General features: G+C 40.3%; 1 protein-coding gene and 1 pseudogene across 3 annotated transcripts in view; one reads left to right on the forward strand and one right to left on the reverse strand.

Annotated features, from left to right (window-relative positions):
- Positions 1-15981: 15981 nt before the first annotated feature.
- On the reverse strand, positions 15982-17759 carry LOC111184812 (cofilin-2 pseudogene; annotated as a pseudogene).
- A 1805-nt stretch (positions 17760-19564) lies between these two features.
- TMEM135 (transmembrane protein 135) overlaps positions 19565-24021 on the forward strand; it is a 256453-nt gene continuing 251996 nt past the window's right edge. For all 3 annotated transcript variants that reach the window (XM_089915385.1, XM_089915384.1, XM_022594059.3), the window contains exon 1: positions 19565-19896. In XM_089915385.1, the coding sequence (XP_089771511.1) occupies positions 19756-19896 (141 nt within the window). In that variant the 5' untranslated portion in view covers positions 19565-19755. The remainder of the gene's footprint in view (positions 19897-24021) is intronic.

Here is a 24021-nt window from a genome sequence, read left to right on the forward strand (position 1 = left end):
GTCTTTGGTTGTGGGGTATATTTTTTGGTGAGTTCCAGTGTCTTCCTGTCAATGATTGTTCAGCAGTTAGTTGTGATTCTGGTGCTCTCGTAAGAGGGAGTGAGCCCATGTCCTTCTACTCTGCTGTCTTCCATCATATACATTTTGTAATCAATATAAATTTGTATTCTGCTTTTTTTTTTGCATGTAAAAGTATAACAGGAATATTCCCCCAACGTTTTACATAATTAGGTGAATAAAGTTTTAATGGCCACTTAACGTGTATATATTGAATAATTTATTTAACTCATTTCCTCATTGTTAGGTATTTAGATGGTTCCCAATATTTTTTATCTGAATTGTTATGAATGTCAATGAACATAAAGCCTTTTCTAAATTTACATTTATTTCCTTAGCCTGGATTCCCAGGAGAGGAATCAAATAATATGAATTTTTAAGTTCTTGGTTTATCTTGCAAGATGATTTGACAGAAGGGCTCTAGTAATATACACTTCTACCACCAATGTATGAGAACACCAGTTTATTACACCATTGCGAAGACTAAATGTTCTCCTTCAATATTGTTTATTTTTCTTATTTTATAGGAAAAAAATAATCAACATGGGTTTAACTTGCATTTCTTTCATTTAATGAAGTAAACATGTTTCTCAAGTTTTTTCTTTTCTTTTTTCTTTTTTGGACATAATATATTTATGTCCTTTTTCTACCTCTCTATTTGGTTTTGTACTATTTTTCTTGTTAATTTTCATGTGAATTAATTCTTATCTTCCATATACACTGGGAATACTTTCTTCCTATTTGTTGTTTTCCATTTGATTTTGGTTTGTCTGAGGTACAGAGAAATTATTTTTTGTACTTCGATGTATTGCTTTTTAACATTGTGTTATCTTCTGTTACTTTTAAACTTAAATAGTTTACCCCATACATACTTGATAATCATTCTTTTCTTTGTTTTCTTTGATTATATTAGTTAGTTTGTTATGTTTGTTTGTCTGGCTTATGAGTGTAGTGATTAAGAACCCCAAATCCAGAGTCAGACTGCCTGAATTCAAATACCATCTCTACCACCCACCAGCTCTATAATGTGGGGCAAGTTACTTAAATTCCCAGCATCTTTATTTTCTCATCTGCAAAGTGTAGACACTAATACACACAAATAGTTGCTGTGACGATTAAATCAGTTAATATATGTAAAGCAGTTAGAACTGTTCTTAGATGCTTAACAGTAAGTGCTATGTAAGTGTTGATTATTAATATTTAATTATCATTGACATATTGATTTAAAATCTGATAAAGTTAAGTTATATTTTGCTATTTAAAAAAATTTCTTGGGAATTCCTTGGTGATCCAGTAGTTAGGACTCCGCATTTCCACTGCAGGTGGCATGGGTTTGATCCCTGGTCAGGGAACTTAGGTCCCACAAGCCATGCAGCACGCCCCGCCCCCTCCAAAAAATTCTTATTTCTCAAAAATTTCTTGGATAATTTCACCTACTTGATTTTCAGGATGAAATTTCAGTCATGCTCTGAGAAAGATTTACAATGAAATTTTTATTGGTCTTGCCCCATCCTCTTTTGTGTAAGCTCACAAGGCTGTATAACATGGTAAGAGACAATGGTGTAGTGGTTAATATATGAATGAAAGCATCAGATACACCAGGGTTTGTGTGCATCTCAGTTATGCCACTTTCTAGCTGTCTCACCTTGGTCAAGTTACTTCCCTGAGGTTCAGATTCATCTCTAAAATAAAGGAGAGGGCTTCTCTGGTGGCGCAGTGGTTGAGAGTCTGCCTGCCGATGCGGGGGACACGGGTTCACGTCCCGGTCCGGGAAGATCCCACATGCCACGGAGTGGCTGGGCCCGTGAGCCATGGCCGCTGAGCCTGCGCATCCAGAGCCTGTGCTCCACAATGGGAAAGGCCACAACAGTGAGAGGCCCACGTACTGCAATAAAATAAAATAAAATAAAATAAAGTAGAATTTGTAATAATAGAAGCTACCACAACCCAAATGTCCATCAACTGATGAATGAATAAATAAAACATGATGTATCCACAAATGGAATATTATTTGATCATAAAAAGGAATGAAGTATGATATATGCTACAACATGGATGAACCTTGAAAACATTATGCTAAGTGTAAGAAGCCAGTTGCCAAAGATCACATATTTTATGATTCCATTCATATGAAATGTACAGAATTGGTAAATCTAGAGAGATAGAAAGTAGATTAGTTGTTGCTTAGAGTTTGAGAAGATGGGGAACCTGGAGGGTGATAACTAAAGGATACTGAGTTTCTAGTTAAGCCTCATGTGGTATGAGCTGATTGATGGTACCAAAATTGTGTGCCTGCATCCTTGTTGCGAGGAGACTGACTACTACATTGTAAAATTTACTATATACATACGGGAATTCCCCTACTATAGAAAGCCTATTCAAAAGATAATGAATGGGGGTTTCCCTGGTGGCGCAGTGGTTGAGAGTCCGCCTGCCGATGCAGGGGACACAGGTTCGTGCCCCAGTCCGGGAAGATCCCACATGCCGTGGAGTGGCTGGGCCCGTGAGCCATGGCCGCTGAGCCTGCGCATCTGGAGCCTGTGCTCGTTGCCACAACAGTGAGAGGCCCGTGTACCGCAAAAGCAAAAAACTAAAAACAAAAAACCAAACAAACAAAAAAAAATAATGAACAGTCATGATTATAATCAGATACAAAGACAAAGACTCTCCGAAAACCACAAATCTAAGGGGTGGACAAAGGAAGAGGATCCAGAGAAGAATACAGAAAGGAAGAATCATATAGATGGAAAGACAATATAAAAAGAAAAATAATGGAAGAAATGGATTAAAGAATCTCAAGAAGGAGAGAGCAGTGATCAAGAATGTTAGTTCTGGGACTTCCCTGGTGGTGCAGTGGTTAAGAATCCGCCTGCCAATACAGGGGACACGAGTTCAATCCCTGGTCTGGGAAGATCCCACATGCCACGGAGCAACTAAGCCTGTGCGCCACAACTACTGAGCCCGCATTCTAGAGCCTGTGAGCCACAACTACTGAAGCCTGCACGCCTAGAGCCCGTGCTCTGCAACAAGAGAAGCCACCACAATGAGAAGCCTGCGTACCGCAACAAAGAGTAGCCCCTGCTCACCGCAACTAGAGAAAGCCCACAAGCAGCAATGAAGACCCAACACAGCCAAAAATAAATTAAATAAAACAAAAAATTGTTTAGAAAAATGAGGTCAAGTTTACCTTGTAATGGCCAAATTACTGTGGCTCAAACTTTCATCATATCTGTTGACAGGCAGTCTCATCTTTTATGCGGCTCCTCTCCACACAGAGGTCTTTGCACTTGCCAGTGGCTCATGTGTTCCACAAATCCGTACTGCCCTGGCCACCCATGTGGTTCCAGATTGTTCATCACAGCTCCCCCACTGTCACCTCTCACCTCCTGCAACCCCACGATTGAAGCCACCACAGCCATGCTGGCCTCAAGGGAAGGCTTTTCCTCCCTTTACTAAATGTTCCCAGAGGTGGGCATAGACCCTTCCTTTAATGTCCCATAGCCTGACCAGGACTAGGCTGCAACATGTAGTAAAATTTGATTAAAAGTTTAAGGATAAGAGAAAGGAATGATAAAACCGACAAATTGTTAAATGGCTGTGAGTTCTGAATGCTCTCAGAGTCCACAAGCAAAGCACAGGCTGTCTTAGGGCCGTGGAGGTGCCCTGTTGCCTAGTTCCCAGGCTTGGGCTCTCTGGCAGGGGCTGCTTATCTTCTCCCTTTGGGAGTGACCTCAAGTGAGTTCACCCTACTGAAAGCTCAGGCCCCAATCTCCAGAGGCCCCAGAAGAAGACCACATTTCTCCCTGCAGCCTTTCTAGCCTCAAGTTTGCCCCTCCTACCCCCATTTCCTGCCCACTTCCTCTGAGGAAACTTCAGCCCTCCCCAACTCACGGGGTCAGGTCTGCTCCTATGGCCTCTGTGAGATCATCACATAAAAGCAAAATGTCCGATAGACGACATTCCCCACGTCTGTGTTTGAGTATTACCACCTGTGAGGTAATCGCAGGCCTGTCTTTTTGTACTAAGCCTGGACCAGTCCAGTTTCTTTTTGTGGCATTTTATCCACATGAAGTAAAAACCCAGAACTGTGGCTTCCCTGTGGTCCTAAAGTGCTCACTCCCCATCTCCTGTGAGAAGCTGTTTAAACAGGAAGCACAAGCATCTCTACGAAAATAAACAATCCCATACCAGCTAAGGGTGTCTATACCCACACCTTAAAGGAAATATTTCTCCAAAGGCATCTTAAACTCCAGAGATGTAGCTCCACCCATCGTAAAGGCAACTTTTGACATGATGATGCAGAAAAATTTAGGTCTCTGGAGTTGGAGCTGTCAAACTTCCATTCCAAAAATTGGTCTGGTTTAGTATTAGTATATCTAATCTTGTCCAGTGAGATCATTTCCCCTAAACCAAAACTACCCTTGAAAAACTGCTTGAAGAGGGGACTTCCCTGGTGGCACGGTGGTTAAGAATCTGCCTGCCAATGCAGGGGACACAGGTTCAAGCCCTAATCCAGGAAGATCCCACATGCGGCAGAGCAACTAAGCCCGTGTGCCACAACTACTGAGCCTGTGCTCTAGAAGCCCATGAGCCACAACTACTGAAGCCTGAACACCTAGAGCCCGTGCTCTGCAAGAAGAGAAGCCACTGCATGAGAAGCCTGCACACTGCAATGAAGAGTAACGCCCGCTCACCACAACTAGAGAGAGCCTGCGTGCAGCAGTGAAGACCCAACGCAGCCAAAAATAAATAAATATAAATAAATAAATTTTAAAAAGAAAAAAAAAACTGCTTGAAGATCTGAAATTACAACGTTCAAGCCACTCTCCCCACCCCAGCCTTCAAAAATCTCAGGCCATTTTTGACAGGGCTCTGGTTACAAGCACCATGTGCCTGTCTACCCCTAGAGATTGTGGCTTTTCCCAGGTGTCTCACTCTAAGGTAGTCAAGCTTAGAGTCAATCTCTAAGGTAAGGGTAGAAGAGAAATTTCTTCCTCCTTCCATGGGCCACAGCCCTTTCCTTGCCACATGAGTATGGAACTAATTTTGATTTCTTTTTCTTGAACCTTAGATACCCGGCTTGTCAACAGTCATTCAAAAAGAAGTTTATAAAGGTTAAAGAATTAGAGTTAGCCAAATTGTGAAATTGAGACTCTAGGGCTTCAATTTCTATAGTCATAGGTCATGCAGAATTAAATGAATTTGAGGGTGTGGATTTTAGTGGATTTAGATTGTGGAGATTGTCAACTCAGATAAATTGAAGCAAAAGGTGGATTTTCTCAATATTCCTGAATAGGCTTAAATTATAATTAACAACAGCTGGCAAGAGCTTACGTCTATTTCCATTTGTATTGACCACTAGCCCAAACAAGAAAAATGGATTTTTGCCAAGCATAAAGCTAAAAATCATCAATAGGAATGCCATTTTTAATTTCAAAACCACAAGTGGACATACAGTATATAGAAAGGAGTCATTACAGAACTTCCCGTTCTTTCCTCTTGGTGTCAGTTCCATTCATTCAAGTATTTATCGCCTATGTGGCAGGCACTGTGCTAGGTCCTGAAGTTGCTATCAAGATAAATGAGGAAGCTTGCCCTTGAGTTCTTTACCACCCAGCTGGGGGATAGAGATGGGTGAAGTGGCAGGAAACATTGTTAACTAAAGTGTTACAATAAAAAGCTTGTTCTCAGTTGATAACACAGGGGTGAATTATGCACTGTAGAAGCACAGAGAAGGACAACAAACTGCCCAGAAAGCTTCACAGAGAAGATGCATTTGAATCTGTTCCTGAAAGATGGGTAGAAGGTCACCAAAGAAGGAGAGAAGAATTCAATGTCTGTTTGATGTCTAGCCTTCTTAATACACTGACTATAAATTCTGTGTGGTTGGGATTAATCTTGTTCATTGTATGCCTGGCACCCAGCTCAGCACCTGGCACACATCAAATGTTCTAAAATATTAGTTGACCCGATTGACTAAAAATATCTTTGGCAGAGAGAACCACGTGTACAATAACAAAAAAACAACACAGTGATTTTTCTAGATTGTGGTTTATAATATCAGCACCATTAGCTCCTGCAAAGGAAGCACTCTCCCAAGAAAGCTCAAAAGAGTAAGCTCTGGAGAGGAAACCACAACCTGAGTTTTAGACTCAGCCCTGTTATTAATGAGTTACCTGACTTTGAATCAATGATTATCCTGTAACAGCTTCAGTTTTCTCACTTGTAAAATAGCCTTGTAAGGGTTTATTATTACAATATTATATATTGTAAAAAACAAAAACGATTAATAGAAGGGGAAAGAATGTAGCACTGCATCTTTTCCTTCTCTTTCTAAATGCAAAATTAATACATGCATCCCAGCTTTAAGATGCAGATGGAGCACGTATTGGTCATCTCACCCTCCATCACCATAATTGCAGGACTGATAAAAAATAGGTTAATAAACATTCAAAAACAAAGAAGGAACTTTCTTAGGATTAGAAGCCGTAATCACGTGGGAAACCAGAGCGGTGAGCTGAGGCTCCCGCCACCTCAAAGCTCTTACTCTTTGTCACATACTGCCCTGACTGGGGGCCTTCTGGTTCTCTCTAATCTAACCGAAGAGATGAAGAGATAGAAAAAAATTGAAACTGAGAGGAAAGATAAGAGGTACTGAGGTTACAGAGATTTTATCATCAATCTAATGTAGGTGTTTTTAAAATGTTTTGTGCCATGGATCTCTCTTCAGCAAGCTTAGTGAAGACTATGGAATCCCTTCTGACTTAAGTCCAATTGGGCTGCTATAGCAAAATACCACAGACTGGGTAGCTTATAACAACAGAAATTTATTTCTCACAGTTCTGGAGGCTGAGCAGTCCACGATCAAGGTGCTGCCATGGTCAGGTTCTGGTGAGGGTCATCTTCCTGGTCCATAGCCAGTATTCTTGTTATGCCCTCACATGGTGGAAGGGCTGAGAGAGCTCTCCAGGGTCTCTATTATAAGGGCACTAATTCCATTTATGAAGACTCCACCCTCATGACCTAAGCATCTCTCAAAGTCCCCACCTCCTAATACCATCATATTGGGCATTAGAATTTCAACATATGAATTTTGGGGGGACACAAACATTCAGACCATAGTACCTTCTCAGATTAATAACCTTCAAATACATAAAATAAACTATATAAAATTATATAAGAAATCAATTATATTGAAATGCGGTTATCAAAATGTTAAAATTTTGTCATGTGTTAACATATTAACAAATTGAATAACGAGATGTTACAGCCAGCTTATTATCATTTTTGACATATCTGTCATAATTGTAATATAACATGAAAATATCTGTGATTTCTGTTGGTGATAATGTCATAGATACTGCCAATACTACTGTGGTGTTTTGCCAATATGCCAATTGTGGAAAGTAATATATTTCAGTTAGAGGCTAGTGAGAATTAAAATGTAATAGTTTTTTCATCCACTTTCATGGACTCCCCTGAATTCTATCCACAGACCTCAGGTTAAAAAACTCTGGTCTCCTAGAATTTCCAGGAGATTTCCCAAGAGCAGAGGAAATGTGATTCTTTAGTTTTCTAGACCTGGAAAAGAAAGACATGATACTTCAGACTAATAGAGTTCACTAAATTCTAGCAGAATAATACGATAAATGAAATAAACATGACTGAAACATACGGTAAAATGTCAGCAATAAGGAGAAAACCCTATAAACTACCAGAGTAGAAAGCTGAACTACAAAGGAAGAAGATTCAAATAACCCTGGATATCTGATTAGCAAAATTCTATGCAAGCAAACAATGGAGAAATATTTTTTAAATACTGAGGGAAAATTTACTGTGAATCTACAGTTTTATTTAGAACCAGCGTATCAGTAGTTTGAATAGAGTGAAAATAAAATAAAGCCTTGTTTGGACATGTAAAGATTTAGAACAATTAGCACTCATGACCTAAAATAAACTGTATCAAGAAAAAAAAATCCAGAAGGAAGTGTTGGAATGCAAGTATAATATACACTAAGTGGGAAGAAATTAAATAATATAGTAGTATAAAACATAAAAAGTGAAAGAGCTCTGTCCTGATCCCTTTATTTGTTGTGTATTCTCCTATACCTTTCAATGCCAATAGAAACATGTACACAAATATAAATATACAAGATACTTTTTATTCTTTAAACAATGAGCTCACGCTATATAAAATTGTTGGTGGTTTTTTTCCCCCATTCAATGGAATGTCATGCACATCCATGAATATTGGTACAGGCAGATCTACCTTACTCATTATACTATCCACATTCCACAATATAGATGTATCAATGTTCATTTAACATGTCCTGGATATGGACATTTAGATAGTTTTAAGATTTTTGCTCTTATAAATAATGCTTGGAGAATTTTTTGTCAGTATTTCTATAGAATAGAGCCCTAGAATTAGAATTCTTGGGCCAAAGAATATGTGTATTTAAAATGTTTCATAGATCCTGCTGAAATTACTTCTGAAAATATTGCTAATTTATAGTCAGACTACAAGTACATGAGATGCAGTATTTTAAGGGAGGGAATCTTGAAACATGAGAATAGACACCAAATGGAGAGAATTTGTTGTGAAGTTTTAAACAGAAAGACAGAAAATAAGGATGACTTTGAGTGCCTGTGACAGATGGCTTTGTCCTTCGGACCACTTGGAAAATACTTTTCAAAAATTGATCAGTGCCATTGTCAGAGGTGGGAGGTGGGGTGGGGAGGAGGGCAAAATGGGTGAAGGTGGTCAAAAACTACAGACTTCCAGTTATAAGACAAATAAGTTCTGGGATGTAATGTACAGCATGGTGACTATAGTTAACAATGCTGTATTGTATATTTGACAGTTGCTAAGAGTAGATCGTGTAAGTTCTCATCACAAGAAAACAAACTTGTAACTCTATGTAGTGATGGATGTGAGCTAGACTTACTGTGGTGATCATTTCACAGTATGTGCATATATCAAATTATTCTGTTGTACATCTAAAACTAATAAAATACCATATGTCAGTTATATCTTAATAACAAATAAAAATCAATAAATCAAGAAAAAAATTGATCACAAACTAATCCAAAGAGATTTAGTAAGAAAGGAACTCAACTATTCAGTTAGGTCTTATTCTATCAAGAGCAGACTATTAAATAAATTCTTGCAGAAAATTTTGTCTTTCTTAAGGTAATTTTAATGAGGAAAACCTCTGCCTTTGGACTTAATTCTAACCATCATGGAGCACTGATTTGTGCAGTGGCAGTGATAAGATCCTTGATAAGAAGTATCTGCAGGTCATCTTAGAATTTGTAATATTTGTAATATGTAAGAATATAATTATTGGGTAGGTTTAGACATGCACTTAAGGCTTTTAGTAAAACAGACATTGAAAAGTTTAGAAATCAAATGAGAGTATAACTACAGAGTGTTAACTATAGAAGTTTAGCTATAAAGGTGTATTTTAAATTGTGTTTTACAGCAAATACTTGAGTGTGCCTATGTGCTAAATATTGGGTTAGACACTAAAGACACTATACCTGTTTTGGAGGATATTGCCATTTTGAAGAAATTAATGCATTTGATATGTATTAATTCTCTAAATTACTTTCAGCAAAAACATAGCTCCATTTTGTAAATGGGTAATAGCAATTGTGGAGAGACAAACAATAATATCAATTGCAGAGAGGTAAGCATTTATTTTCAAAGATTATACTGACAAACTGCTATGAGCACATCTGACACACAAAGAAATAACAAGAAATGATTCCTGCCTTCAAAGCACGTGCAGGTTTTTAAGTACCAGAGATTCAAAAAATATTGTTTAAAGAACAGCAGTAGAATCTTCACAAAGAGAAATAAAATGCTGGTGTCATGCATAGATTTTCAAAGAACTTGTGAAAAGTTAGAAAAAGAGGCACTTTATTAAGGAAGGACACACACAAGTAGCAGTAAGAACTCTGAGGATGTAGCTAAATCCCAGAATGAACAATTGTTTGAGTCTCATTATGGTCAACAAATAGGACATTGTAGCTCTGTTTGGCCTCATAGGGGAAGGAGTAGGCTCTGTGCTTGGGGGCAAATACTGTAATCTAAGTGGATGATAAGCAGAATACAAAGTGATTAACTCCTCTTTTGCTTTACATTTTCTATCAATAATAATTATCATTGGGGACTTCCCTGGTGGCTCAGTGGTTAAGAATACGCCTGCCAATGCAGGGGACACGGGTTCGAGCCCTGGTCCAGGAAGATCCCACATGCCGCGGAGCAACTAAGCCCATGTGCCACAACTACTGAGACTGCGCCTTAGAGCCTGCAAGCCACAACTACTGAGGCTGCACGCTGCAACTACTGAAGCCCGCACGCCTAGAGCCCATGCTCCACAACAAAGAGAAGCCACCGCAATGAGTAGCCCCCGCTCGGCACAACTAGAGAAAGCCCACATGCAGCAACAAAGACCCAAAGCAGCCAAAAAAAAGAAAAAATTATCATTTATTAGAAAGAATAAAATTAAGGATCATTGAAGCCCAAGGTGCGTGAGAGGACAATACAAATTTAGCTATTTTCCATGAATTCAAGTGGACAGGCTTAAGTAAATTTCATACCATGGAACTATATTAACTTGTAAATATTGCAAAATTATGAAGCTTATGAATAGTTTGAGAGGACCAGAAGCTTAAGGTCAGGCTAATATTGTCCCACTATTTTAAAAAGTGTAAAATGCCCCTTCTAGAAACTATATAGACTGGGGTGATAAACCAACCAAAAATTCTATAGGGGAATCAGTTACTTGTTCCCTCATAATATGCAGTTTCAGACTAGTATGCCAGGTTCTGAGGGTGTCATAAAGATGACAATTAGGGCATAGTTTCTGCATCCAAGGAATGGAGAGTTTAACAAGGGAGTTAAGGAGGTAAACCAAAAACAAACAAACAAATTAATAAAAAATAAATTGTAAATATTTTTGTCTTGCTTTCTTCTTTAAGGAGAACATACAGTGCTTTACAATTTCTCTCCCACCACATCTTTATTTATTCATTCAATATTTTATTAAATATGTTCTATGTGCAAGGCACTGTGCTAAATGGTACAGAAAACAACAAAGAAGAATCAGAAGATCTTACCTTCAAGGAGTTTACAATGAGGGGGAGTTTTATTAAAAATTTAAATGTAAGTGTCCTAGTCTGTTTGGGCTGCTATAACTAAATACCATAGACTGGGTGGCTTAAATAACAAACATTTATTTCTCCCAGTTCTGGAGGCTGGGAAGTCCGAGATGAGGGCACCAGGTGATTCCGTGTCTGTTGAAGACCTGCTTCCTGGTTCATAGCTGGCACCTTCTGGCTATGTTCTCACAAGGCCAAAGGAGAGAGAGCTCTCTGGAGGCTCTTTTATAAGGGACTAATCCCTTTAGTGAGGGCTCTACATCATGGTCTAATCACCTCCAGAGGCCTCCGCCTCCAAATACCGTCACATTGGGAGTTAGGATTTCAACATATAAGTTTGGGGGAACACAAACATTCAGTCCCTTGCAGTCAGTGAGGATGATCAGGCTTTGGTTCATTTAAAACAAGCTGTAGAGTTGCACACATATTCATTTGAGAAGGAGCATTGTGCAGACTACAAGGGTGAAGGAGAATCAACTGAGAAGGTTAGCTTGTTGTCTCACAGGTGTTTGTGTGTTTTGGCAGAGACAGGGGTAGATACTAAAAAAATCTCGTTTCAATCTTCCTTTTCTGGTCCCACAGGAAGACTACATTTCCCATTTTCCCTTGAAGTTAGGTTGGGGGCAGGTAACTAGGTTCTGGAAATGGGATGCAAGCAGAAGTGGCATAAACCACTTTGAACCCTGGCCCTTAAAAATAAAAACGAGTATCTACTAAAGCTAAACATACAACTTCCCCATGACCTAGCAATTCCACATCTAGGTATAGTCCCAAGAGAAACAAAAGCATATGCTACAGAAAGACAAGTGAAAGAATGTTCATAGCAGGTTTAGTCATAATAGCCCCAGACTTACAACAACCCAAATGTCCTGGGATGGAAAAATTGTGCTGTGTTCATATAATAGAATATTATACAGTGATAAAAATATAATGAAATATAGCTACACACAGCAACATGCAGAAAATCTTGAGTGAAAGAAGCCAGATGTCAAAAAATATTAATGTATGCTTCCATTAATGTAAATTTCAGGAAAAGGCAGAAAAAAAGCTATGGTGATAGAAGTCAGAATTGTGGTTACCTCTCTTTGCAGGTGTATTAACTGCGAAGGGGCACGAAAGAGCCTTCTGGCATGATGGAAATACTCTTTTTTAGGATAGTTGTCTTAGGAGTGAAGGCAAATGTAAAACTTCATCAAGCTGTACACTTAAATATTTTTGCACATTACTATATACAACAACTAAAAATTATGCACAGAAAAATCAAACAAGCAAAAACAAACAAACAAAAAGTGACCACTGAAAGCCCAGTAAACATAGAGGAACTTTTTTTTTTTTTTTAAAGATAGAGGAAACTTTAACCTTGAATCACTACTTGGAGGAAAGTTGCCCTGAAGTGCTGGCCAACCTGCTTTGGACTTTGTGTGAGCACAAAATAAACCTTTCTTAGTCTAAGCCCCTAAGATTTAGGGGTGTATTTGGTATCACAGCATAGCCTAACCTTTTTTGGCTACTACAGTATTCATCACCCATAAACTACCAAGGTCAGAAACCTGGTTTTGTCAGCTCACCAGTGGAGTCTCTGTGTTTCATAGGCTAAGTGACCCAAAACAAGCTTATAAAAATTAAAATGCCCATTCATTTAGTGAAAGGGAGGGGGGGGAAAGCCCTCTCATTCAAACTAGGATATCCGTGTTACCATGATCAAGCCCATTCTTTCAAGACAGACCTGCATGGAAAGTCAAACCATAATAAAAATTTGTCTGGTGCACGTGTTCTCAGAAAAATAGCATTAATTAGATGGATCAAATGTTTAATGCTATCCTTCCAACAGAGCTTGTGAATCCATTTCACAGGAAAGATATTTTGTCAGTGGGTCCCTGGGGAATACCTGAGGTCCCTGGACTGTAGTTTCCACTCCCCTTGGCATATACCTGAGTTGCCTCAGTGGCTCTCCTTTTTTTCCTTCTTATAATCCTATTAACTTTACTTTTTAGGCATATTACTGCATTCTAACTTTTTAGATAGATTGGTCTGGCCTCTGAAGCCTTCCTTTTTATATATCTACTCCTATCTATTATATGTAGTTTATGTATTTTTCCTCTCAAAGAACAATCATAAATCTTTTACTTTCAAATTCTGTGATGGAAGTGGTAGAAGTTTCAGGTGGGGAGAATGGTGTCCTAACCCTTGTCTCCAAGTACTGATAACATCATCAAATTGATATAGACACTGGGAATTCTATGCAGTGTATCTGAATATTTCATAAGGTGATTTGAGAGCCATTTTGTGGAATTCCTTAAGGCCTGAAGGACAGTGAGGAAATAGGTATCAGAGCCTAGAGAAAAAGGGATCCCTGTTATGTAGCTGTTATGTAGTGGAGGAAAGTTTGGCAACACTGTTGCCTGCTGAACTGTGGAATATAGAACATATCTCCAACAAATTGATACATTTGGTTAAGGAAATTTCCAGGCAGAATGTTGAAAGTACCAACTAATTTTTTTTTTTTTAAACTAGGTGTGATAACACACAGAGAGAGATCAGATGAAAGAACTATTCACTTTTTAGGCAGAATTTAGAGGAAATATAAAGAACCTAGGCTCTTCGGGTTAAAAAATCAAGCTGTTCTTTATTCCTAGCCTGTCCAGATGGTAAAAGGTTAGGAATTGCTTTAAGGCAAAGGTTAAAGCAAGGGTGCAGCTGTAAGACTTTTTTTAAGACCGTAGAAAGATTTAAGAATGTTCTTTCTAGATCTTCTCAGCTTGATAAGAAGGCTTCTAAATATTTTAAGGGCATTTTCCAATAGCTTCCTGACTCTCAGCTCAAGATGGAAAGTGTCTGTGTCTCAAAAAGATTGACACTCTCAAAGAAAGTGAGCGTGGCTCTTAAAAAATGGAGCGGTTAGAGTGTGATATATGAGACTTCCCCAGATTAAAAAAAAAAAACTGTATTGGCAGGAGCAATACCTGTTTGGACTGAAAGAGCCTAAGTATCTCTCAATATAGCAGCTTTCAACATTTATATGGGCAAAAATTTATATTTGCATCTTAAAAACTGAATATAATATTTTAAATAAAACAATGTGAAGAAAAATGTGAGGTTTTGCAACCAAAATTGGTAGAAAGTCAGAATCACATGTAGTTATTTTGAAAAGCTGGCCTAGTATCAACAAAGAGAGAGTGTATCTGAATGTTGCTGGAATTAGGAGGTACCACAATTATCATACTTAGTTTGAGCCATGCTTTGTCATTACACTATCCTTGATATGCATTTCTACAATGACTCCATGTAAAGCTGAACAATGTAGTGTGGTTAAATCCTCTGCATGAGCTCTAAAGAGCTCTTCCATTCTTTTTCAAAGACATCTTGAAAGCCAGAATCTTGCAAGAGCAACAGTTTTCAGCTTGGCATGTATTCAAAGCCCTTGAATTCAGCCACAGGTTGCCATATTAGTTTCCTTCATTCACTGTGTGTCTTCTTTGAAGAAAGTCTGGTTCACCTTGTTGATGAACTCTAAAGCCGTTGTTTTGTTTTTTTTTTTTAATGGAAAATAAGCAACAATGAAGGCCCAAGAGAGTAGCCAGTCAAGCTACTGGTCATATACAACCTAAAAGAATAAATGGCCCATGGCTTCCCTGGTGGCGCAGTGGCTGGGAATCTGCCTGCCAGTGCAGGGGACATGGGTTTGAGCCCTGGTCTGGGAAGATCCCACATGCCACGGAGCAAATAAGTCTGTGCACCACAACTACTAAGCCTGTGCTTTAGAGCCCGTGAGCCACAACTACTGAGCCCTCGTGGCGCAGCTACTGAAGCCCGCATACCTAGAGCCCATGCTCTGCAACAAGAGAAGCCACCACAATGAGAAGCCTGCGCACTGCAACGAAGAGTAGCCCCCGCTCGCTGCAACTAGAGAAAGCACGCGTGCAGCAACAAAGATCCAACACAGCCAAAAATAAACAAAAATAAAAAATCTTTTTAAAAAAAGGAGTAAATGGCCTAGGTAGGTACAATGTGTAACTTTACCCTTAAAATTATTGGCAACATTATGGGAAAACTTTCTTCTGAATAACAGCATTATATATCTTATAATACCATATAAAGGAATTTAAAAATGTAAACTACTGATTTATTGCAAACTGCTCCTTTTGCATTTTTTTTTGTTTTAATCCTAAAGCACATTTATTAATGCTTCCCTGTTCTGGAGTCTCTATAGCAGCACCAGTCAAGATAGAGAGTACCGCTTCCATTTGTTTGAAACCGAGAGTTTGCCTGAAATTGCCCCTTCACCATCCAACTCTTTAGCACTGTCATTTTTGGCACCTGTGACAACAATAACTGTGTTCTTCTCAAATATCTTCAAGCTTCAAGTCTCCATTTAACAGTTAATTAAAAGAAATTGCATGCTTTTAATTTTAATTTAAAAATTTCCTTATTTCTTGGTATGTATTTGCTGTGTCACATGGTAAACATTATGCTTATCATTTTGCATGCATTACTATTCCTGTAATTTCTGTGGACAAGTTTATGCTGTGTTTCTGATCCTCTCATATTTTGAATTGGAGATTTTTTTTTTAATTGTCATTATCTTGTTCCTATCCTACCATTGTATATTGGGTATGTTAAAGAGGGAGATAACTTGAACATGAGAGCTGTATTTGATCCTACAGAAGATCCTGGATGTCGAACAAGATGGGGTAAATGGATGGAAATTTAGGTTCTTCCCCTTGAGAAGGAGAGGGTATGTTTATCTGGGGAAAAAGGATGTGTCCAGATGTTCGGGCAGCCAGAGGCATAGGACTACGGCAGACACTTCTGGGTGCCCCCAGTATGTGTTCTTTTCATTTCGCTTGGTAATAAAACCTGAAATATTATCTGGGCATTTGTTCAACCAATAAAAAAAGATTACATTTCCCAGCCTCTCTTGCAACTAAGTGTGGACATGAGACTAAGATTTGGGCAAAGAGTTGCCAGGAAAAGTGGCTTGCATAGATTTCCTGGGAGGTTTTCTTAAAGAGAGGAAGTTATGTCCTATCTTCCTCTTTGGCTGGTCTTCCTGGCTAGCACGTGGATGTCATGGTTCAAGGTGAAGCAGGCAACTTATAAGTTAGGATGAAAATCACAGGTAATAGTCTGCAGAGCAACCTGTCAGAAGAAGTCAGGGATCCCTGATGGGTATGGAGCCACCATCTTAGGCTAAGACTGTCTATATTTATCAGAGAGACAGAGAGAGAGAAAGTATTTTTTAAAAATACATTTATTTATTTATTATTTATTTATTTTTGGCTGTGTTGGGTCTTTGTTGTTGCGCGCGGACTTTTCTCTAGTTTTGGCGAGCAGGGGCTGCTCTTCGTTGCGATGCACGGGCTTCTCATTGCAGTGGCTTCTCTTGTTGCAGAGCACGGGCTCTAGGTGCGTGGGCTTCAGTAGTTGTGGCACGTGGTCTCAGTAGTTGTGGCTCGTGGGCTCTAGAGCTCAGCCTCAGTAGTTGTGGCACACAGGCTTAGTTATTCCACGGCATGTGGGATCTTCCCAGACCAGGGGTCGAACCCATGTCCCCTGAATTGACAGGCAGATTCTCAACCACTGCGCCACCAGGGAAGTCCCCAGACAGTTAAACTTTTATCTTTTTACCACTGTTCTTCTGGGTTTTCAATCTGAGTACTCCTCTTTTATTATCTTATTTAGTTTATCCTGTTATATTATTATTACACCTATCTCATATTCTCTTGTTTAGTTTTCTTATAACTTATAACTAAGTTTTCATATAACTAGTTGTTTTGTCTAAAATATGATGGGAAAGCATTCCTTGGGTTGTACATAAAATAGTGTTAAACAGTCTAATGGCAATCACTGATAGGCTGCTTAAATGAATGATATTTCCTTCATTCATTGTTTAGAAAGGGCCCATTGGGGAAGGGGAAAAACCAAAACAAAATCCAACACTATTCCAATTGACTGAGCTGCAGATGTGGAAGCTCCTTAACACCCAGATGGCATTTGACTGTCATTTTATAAGCACGGGTTTTCCATCAAGTGAGACTACTACATTGTCTCCCAATTTCTCCTCAAGTGATGAATGCTCCTTAATCTCATCCATGCCATTTACACGCCACTTGTGTTTAATATATGTAAATTTCTTTTTAACGGCATCTTTGGAGCTAGCATAAATCATCTTGCTTTTTAAAGGTGCACTCTTAGAAGCCCAGAATATAAATATCAACACTAGGTCTTCTTTCTTAGACTCTTGTTTTGTATGTGGCATCATACAGAGCAAACTGGCAATCATTCAGAGCTAGCAACTTCACAAAAGATGTGTAGGGATCCTCTGTGGTATCACCAGTGTCATTTGCCAAGATCTGCTTTGCTTTCTCTACAATTATTTGTCCTTTCTCATCATTTAAACAGAAGAGACCTTCTTTCTTCCCTCCTTCCTTTCTTTCTTTCCTTTTAATCTTCTTTTGTGTAGGAGATTTCCTTATTTTCCTATCATTAAAAACTTTGATGACTTCATCATTCACTGTAACTCCAGAAGCCATAGTGCCTGGGGCTGCATTGGCAGCTCTGGCTCCAGTTCTGTGGCACTAGGAGGAGGAGAAGGAGAGGAGAGGTGGGTGGAAACCTTGTCTCTCTTGTTCACATCTGAATCTACAGAGCTTAGCACAGTGCCTGAAAATAGTATGTGCTCAGTAAATATTTGTAGAATGAATGAATGGGATTCCTCTAGAGGTTGTACATAAAAGTGATATTAAACAGTCTAATGGCAAGTTCCTGCTTTAAGAAACTTGAGAATTTGTAATTCCAAGGAAACTAGAAAGATATTTATAGGTGAGGAAACTGATACTTAGTGGGGTTCTAAGACTCATAGGCCGCACAGGTTCCTTGTCATGCCAATTGTTGGCCAATCTCTCCAGCCAAGTATGAGTTCTAAGACCACTGCTGCCTCTACTATGTGTACTATTTGAAGCCAAGTCCCCCTAAAACTGAGTTCCCCCACTGAGTTTATGATTAATCTCTCTATCTAAACTTTAATTTCCTTTCTTTTCCCCCCTGACCTCAATCCTGTGGTAACTGAACACTAATCAACTAGTCAGATGACTAAAACTGCTGTTGTGATAACATCATTAATGTTCTAAAACTGCTATTATAGGTATCATCATTATTAGTGTACAAACTCAGGTTGTTTCTGCAGGGCAAGATGAGCTTACAGACCCGGAAGCCATGGACCACCTGGCCTGAGAATTCGAGGCATCCTGACTCCTGAAACTACGATTAAGAAACGTCACGAGGTCTTCCCTGGTGGCACAGTGGTTGAGAGTCCGCCTGCCGATGCAGGGGACACGGGTTCGTGCCCCGGTCCGGGAAGATCCCACATGCCGCGGAGCGGCTGAGCCCGTGAGCCATGGCCGCTGAGCCTGCGCGGCCGGAGCCTGTGCTCCGCAACGGCAAAGGCCACAACAGTGAGAGGCCCGCGTACCGCAAAAAAAAAAAAAAAAAAAAAAAAAAAAAGAAATGTCACGAGATGATGATTAATCCTAGCCTCTTTGTTTTTCCTTTTTAAGAACCCCCTAACTCAAAGGCCAAGTGGGAGTGTATCTGAGGCTTGTCTCCCACCCCCTTGCTTGGCGCCCTGCAATAAACCTTTACTTTGCTGCAAACACCTCCTGTCAGAGTCTGGCTTTCTGAGCCTGGGGCATGTGAGTCCTTGCTGGGTTACATATTTGGCTGATGAGCACCTGTGATGTATGTTGTAGACAGGACTGCTCAGTGGCCCAGGGTTTGGAGAGGACGACCTACTACTGTCCCTTCCCCATACAGGAAGTGCAAGAACACAGCTAACAGATTTTTCAAGCATTCTCAGGCACTGCAGAGCTTAGAAAGCCCAGTAATTGGGAGCAGTTTCGTCCCAACCAGCAGGCAGCCTTAGCTATTTATTACCTGGCACTCTAGGGTAGCAGAGCTGGCAGTTCTGAGGAGGATGGTTGCCCAGGCTCTCCTCTGGCAATCGTCTTCCTCCACCAGCTCCCAACAAAGACATTTAATCCCTTTCTTCCACTGCTCTCAGTTCTACTTGGTTGGGCTTTTAGAGGGCAGAGACTGGAGTCCAATATTACACAAGTCGCCTATCTTTGTACATCTTTCTCGGCGCGCTCGCGCCGGCGCGGAGCTAAAGGAGGGGGTGGCGGGCGCGTCCCCGAACTGCGCTCTCCCACTGTCTGCTCCCCGCGCTGAGCCGGGCTCCGAGAGGCGGGCGCGCGCCCCGGGCCAAGGCCTCTTGAGGGAGCGCGCACGCTCCGCCTCTCCCCGCCTCCCTGATGCGCGCCCCGCCCCCTCGAGCTGCCGTGCGCCGAGCGCTCAACCACGGAGGACTTTGGCCCAGAGTAACCCCGCTCGCTTGAGCTTTCCCCTCTATTCCGCACCTACCCCCGACACGCCCTGAGAGCCCGCGGCGGTTGGGCGCTCGCTGCCCGCCCCTCTTCCTCCCTGCCGAGCTTCGGCTCACCCCCTCCCGGCCCCTGCGCGCGGCACCTCGTCATGGCGGCCCTCAGCAAGTCCATCCCTCATAACTGCTACGAGATCGGCCACACTTGGCACCCTTCCTGCGGGGTCTCCTTCGTGCAGATCACCAGGGGCGCCCTGGAGGAGTCCCTGAAGATCTATGCTCCCCTGTACTTGGTGAGACCCATCAGCTCCTCCCCCAGGGCGAGTTTAGTGTGGAGAATGGGCCAGGGCGTGCAGTCGTGCTCCGGAGGGGCCCGGGGCACTCGCCCTGTGTCGATTTCTCATTGGGAGGGGTCAGGGTATTTTTGGCGGCGGTGGGTGGGATGGGGGGAGATCGCGAGGGGCGGATATCCCAGATCCTACGGGGGGCGGGAGAAGGGGGAGGGGAATTAGAAGTTGAGCTGTCATCTGAATGCCTGTTGGGGAGAAGATGGGTTCCCAACTTCAGGATTAAGTTTGGGCCCTTAAAATTGTGAGTTCAGAGGCCTGCGTTATTTTCCCTCCCTCCTGCCCTGTGGAGAGGTGTTGTAGGTCAGCGAGGCGATGAGAAATGGCCTGCAATCATTCCTCATCTAATTCCCCCTATTTGGGCGCCCTCCTCCCCAATTTTTTTTTTTTTAAGGGCATATTGGACATCAAGTCCCTGTGGCCTCAGATCTTGTCTCAGTTTGGGATGAGAGGATTGTAGCTTGAGGGTTTTGCAAGTGTTTTTGCAAGTTCACAAAGTGGTCTCCTGGTTGAGATTTTGCTTGGTGTTTTAAAGGGTGGTTCCAGTCTTTGAGTCAGTGAAAAATGTTTAGGAGATCTGACTTAATGTCAGGTAGGTCCTTCATTACACAGCTTTACCTGTAGGGCAATCTAAGTTTGGAGTTTTAACTAGAGAATATTTGGAAATACGTGTTTGTATCATGGAGAATTGTTAAAGAAGTTTGTTCTTAAATGTTCTCACCAGCATCTCTTTTTTTTTTTTTTCAATAATCTCATCCTTGGTATTAAAGATTTATCGCTTTGACTATTGAAGTTCATTCTCTTATTTTCTTGCCCAATAGAGCCTGTGTCCTAAGAAGGCAAAGGTATATTTATTTTTGGTATGTTTTCTAAAAGTTCCATCCAATGTTCAGTGGATGGTCAATTCTTACTTCTCATTGAGTAATGATTTAGATTTATACCCTAATATTCCTGAAGGTGTGTCATGACCATATCTGTAGTACTTCTTGAAAAGTCTGATTATTTATTACAGAGATAACAGAGGAGAAGATGGTAACTTTCTCTGAGCTTGTGGAAGCCAGTTCATTTGTGTCATATATACTTATGCGTTTCAAACTTTAATGTGTGTTAGGAATCCACTGGGGGAGAATGTTAAAATGGGGGTTCTGATTCAGTCGGTCTGGGTGGGTCCTGAGATTCTGCATTTCTAACAAACTCCCAGGTAATATTAATACTTCTGGATCAAGAGCCACAGTTTGAATAGTAAGGATCTAGAGTAAAGGCTGATAATAAACTTATCATTGGAGCTGTAAATGTCTTCCTTGATTTTCTTTGGCCAAGATCCATGTTTATCTGCTTTTCCACATGAATTGTGGCCAGTCTGTAGCTCAATTTTTTTTTTTTTAATAGAAAATCTACAAACATGATTGCGCTCTTGATGTATTCAGTAATACAAAGAGATTGTTCCTTCCCTTAGAGGATTATGAGGTATGTGGTGAGAGAGTTTATGGTATGTAATTTCTCCCTCTGAAAATCCATAGCACTTTTATTGTACCTCACTTATTCATTCATCCATTCATTCAACAATTGTTTGTTGAGGGCCTGATGTTTTTCATATTTACAGCCTAGATAGTTTATTGGTTATGTTTCCTGATAGGGTAGTTCGGGGGACAACAGGAACATGAGCAATAGAAGCCCACCTTCTATTCCAGTAGGTGGGCTGGGGTCAAGGAGGGTCAAGAAAAGTTTGTGTTTTACCATTATGTCTCCAGCTAGATTAAATACTTCTTGAGGACAGATTCTTTATCTTATTTGGCTTTGTAATATCTGTATTCAAGATAGCTGGGTCGCTATTCAAGAGTGGTTGTGAAGTAAAATTAATGGGAACTGACCAGTATTTTATTTTAAGTGAAATAGAAGAGAATAGAAAAAAATTAGAGTCTACTGCAGGTGGTATGGATAAGCATTATTTCATGACAGTTTTGTTTGTTATATTTGTATGGGTTGCTGGGGCTCTTAGAGCATATACCAACACTTTGCTCATTGTCAGTGTTAGGTAGTTGTTGATTAAATGTGTAATCCAGGGTACCAAGATACAAGGTGGTGTGGGAAGAAGTGGGCTTTTAAAAGGGATCAGCCACTTCTGATTTTGAATCTCAGCTTCATCAGTTACTAGCTCTTTGACTTTGTGCAAGTTACTTTGTCTTTCTCTGTGAGAATTAAGTGAAATAATGCACTGAAGATGTATCATGTTTTCTAGTTCCTAATAGGTCTTGAATAATTCGGCATTTTTTTCTTCCCCATTCTCTCAGTGGCACTTAAGTTAGGTGTGAAGTTCATTGAGGGCGGCTAGGGAGGGCTCCTTGGAAGAAGTAGCATTTGACTTGGACCTTGAAGATAAGGAGGTACAGACATTGATTCATGTATTGATTCATGTATTAGATATTTATAGGATACTTATTCTTAATGGAGCGGAGGGAGAATGGTGTGAATTGAGTCAGAAATCTAAGTGGTTTCGTAAAAGAAGTAGTACATGTATTGATTGGCTGAAACAGAAGTTTTGTGTATAGCTGTATGAGTAATAACAACTCTTATTTATTGAACACTCATGTGCTTAAACCTTCACGTATTTTCTCTTATTTAATCCTTACACAACTCTGTCTTATCTCCATTTCATAGGTAGGAAAACTGAAGATTAGAGACATTAAGCAGTTTCCAAGATTCAGAGCTAGTAAGGGAAAGGAAAGGTGGTTTTTTTTTTTTTTTGACTCAAAGACTGAAGGCCAGGCTAAAGGTGCCATTGAGATTTTTTTTTGAACAAAGGGGTTACAAGTACAGAATGGTGCTTTCAGATGATGAATCTGGTCGAAATGGGTAGAACTGGATTGGAAAGACCGTTTAGGAGTTGATGCAGTAGATTCACTCAAGTGGTAGAAAGAATCAGTTCTCATGGAATCTTACTTTGCAACTTATTAGCAGTGTGATCTTAGGAAAATTATCTCACTTCTTTGAGCCTTAGTCTCCTTGCTTTGCAGAAGATAACTATACCCATCTCTTAGGGTTGTTGTGAGGATTTAAATGGGATAATAGTGTGTTGGAATAGCAGCTATCACGTAGTGGGGCCCTAATCAAGCGTTGCTGTTATTAAAATAGTGCGTTTGTTATGATCTGTGTCTCCACCTCTAGTTAGAATGGTGGTTTGTATTCAGAACTAGCACGGTACTTCAGTAGGTGCTTCAGGAAGTGTCTGAATGAGTGCAGGTATGAATGAATGAATTCATGAATAATTCAGGAGTGAGGAGATAGTATTTGGCAGGTCTAAGGTAGTGCCAGAGAGAATGGAAGGGCAGTTTTAGAGGCATTTCACAGGAGAGGCCTTTCATAGGAAGAACGAACAGACTTAGAGACTGAGAATATTAGGGCAGTGTGAGGTCTTGTTTATGCTTCCAGGATTTCAAGTCTGATGCTGTTGCCATCATTGATAGAAAAGGAGAAGTTTAAGGGAAGCTGGGTTGGGGGAAAATTTTAGTCAAGAGTGTTTTCTGGAGCCTATATATATATCTGCTTGTATATCTGCTTTTCATTTGAAATATTACCATGTGTGTTGTACTAAACTGATTCGTTTTGTTCCTTTCAGGTTTACTCTCTTTTAAAAAAAAAATTTTTTTTTTTAAAAATTTATTTATTTAGTTATTTGGCTGCGCCTGGTCTTAGTTGTGGCATGCGGGATCTTCACTGTGGTGTGTGGGATCTGTTTTTTTTTATGTGGACCATTTTTAAAGTCTTTATTGAATTTGTTACAATATTGCTTCTTTTTTTTTTTTAATGTTTTGTTTTGGCTGCGAGGCACGTGGGATCTTAGCTCCCTGACCAGAGATTGAACCCGCACCCCCTGCATTGGAAGGCAAAGTCTTAACCACTGGGCCACCAGGGAAGTCCCACGTGGGATCTTTTAGTTGCGGCATGCGGGATCTTTAGTTGCGGCATGCGAACTCTTAGTTGCAGCACATGGGATCTGGTTTCCTGACCAGGGATTGAACCTGGGCCCCCTGCATTGGAAGCATGGGGTCTTAGCTACTGGACCACCAGGGA

The sequence above is a fragment of the Delphinapterus leucas genome, chromosome 7 (assembly GCF_059928025.1).
Source record: "Delphinapterus leucas isolate spDelLeu-1000000601 "Yukka" chromosome 7, BTC_Dleu_Yukka2, whole genome shotgun sequence".
Classification (NCBI taxonomy): domain Eukaryota; kingdom Metazoa; phylum Chordata; class Mammalia; order Artiodactyla; family Monodontidae; genus Delphinapterus; species Delphinapterus leucas.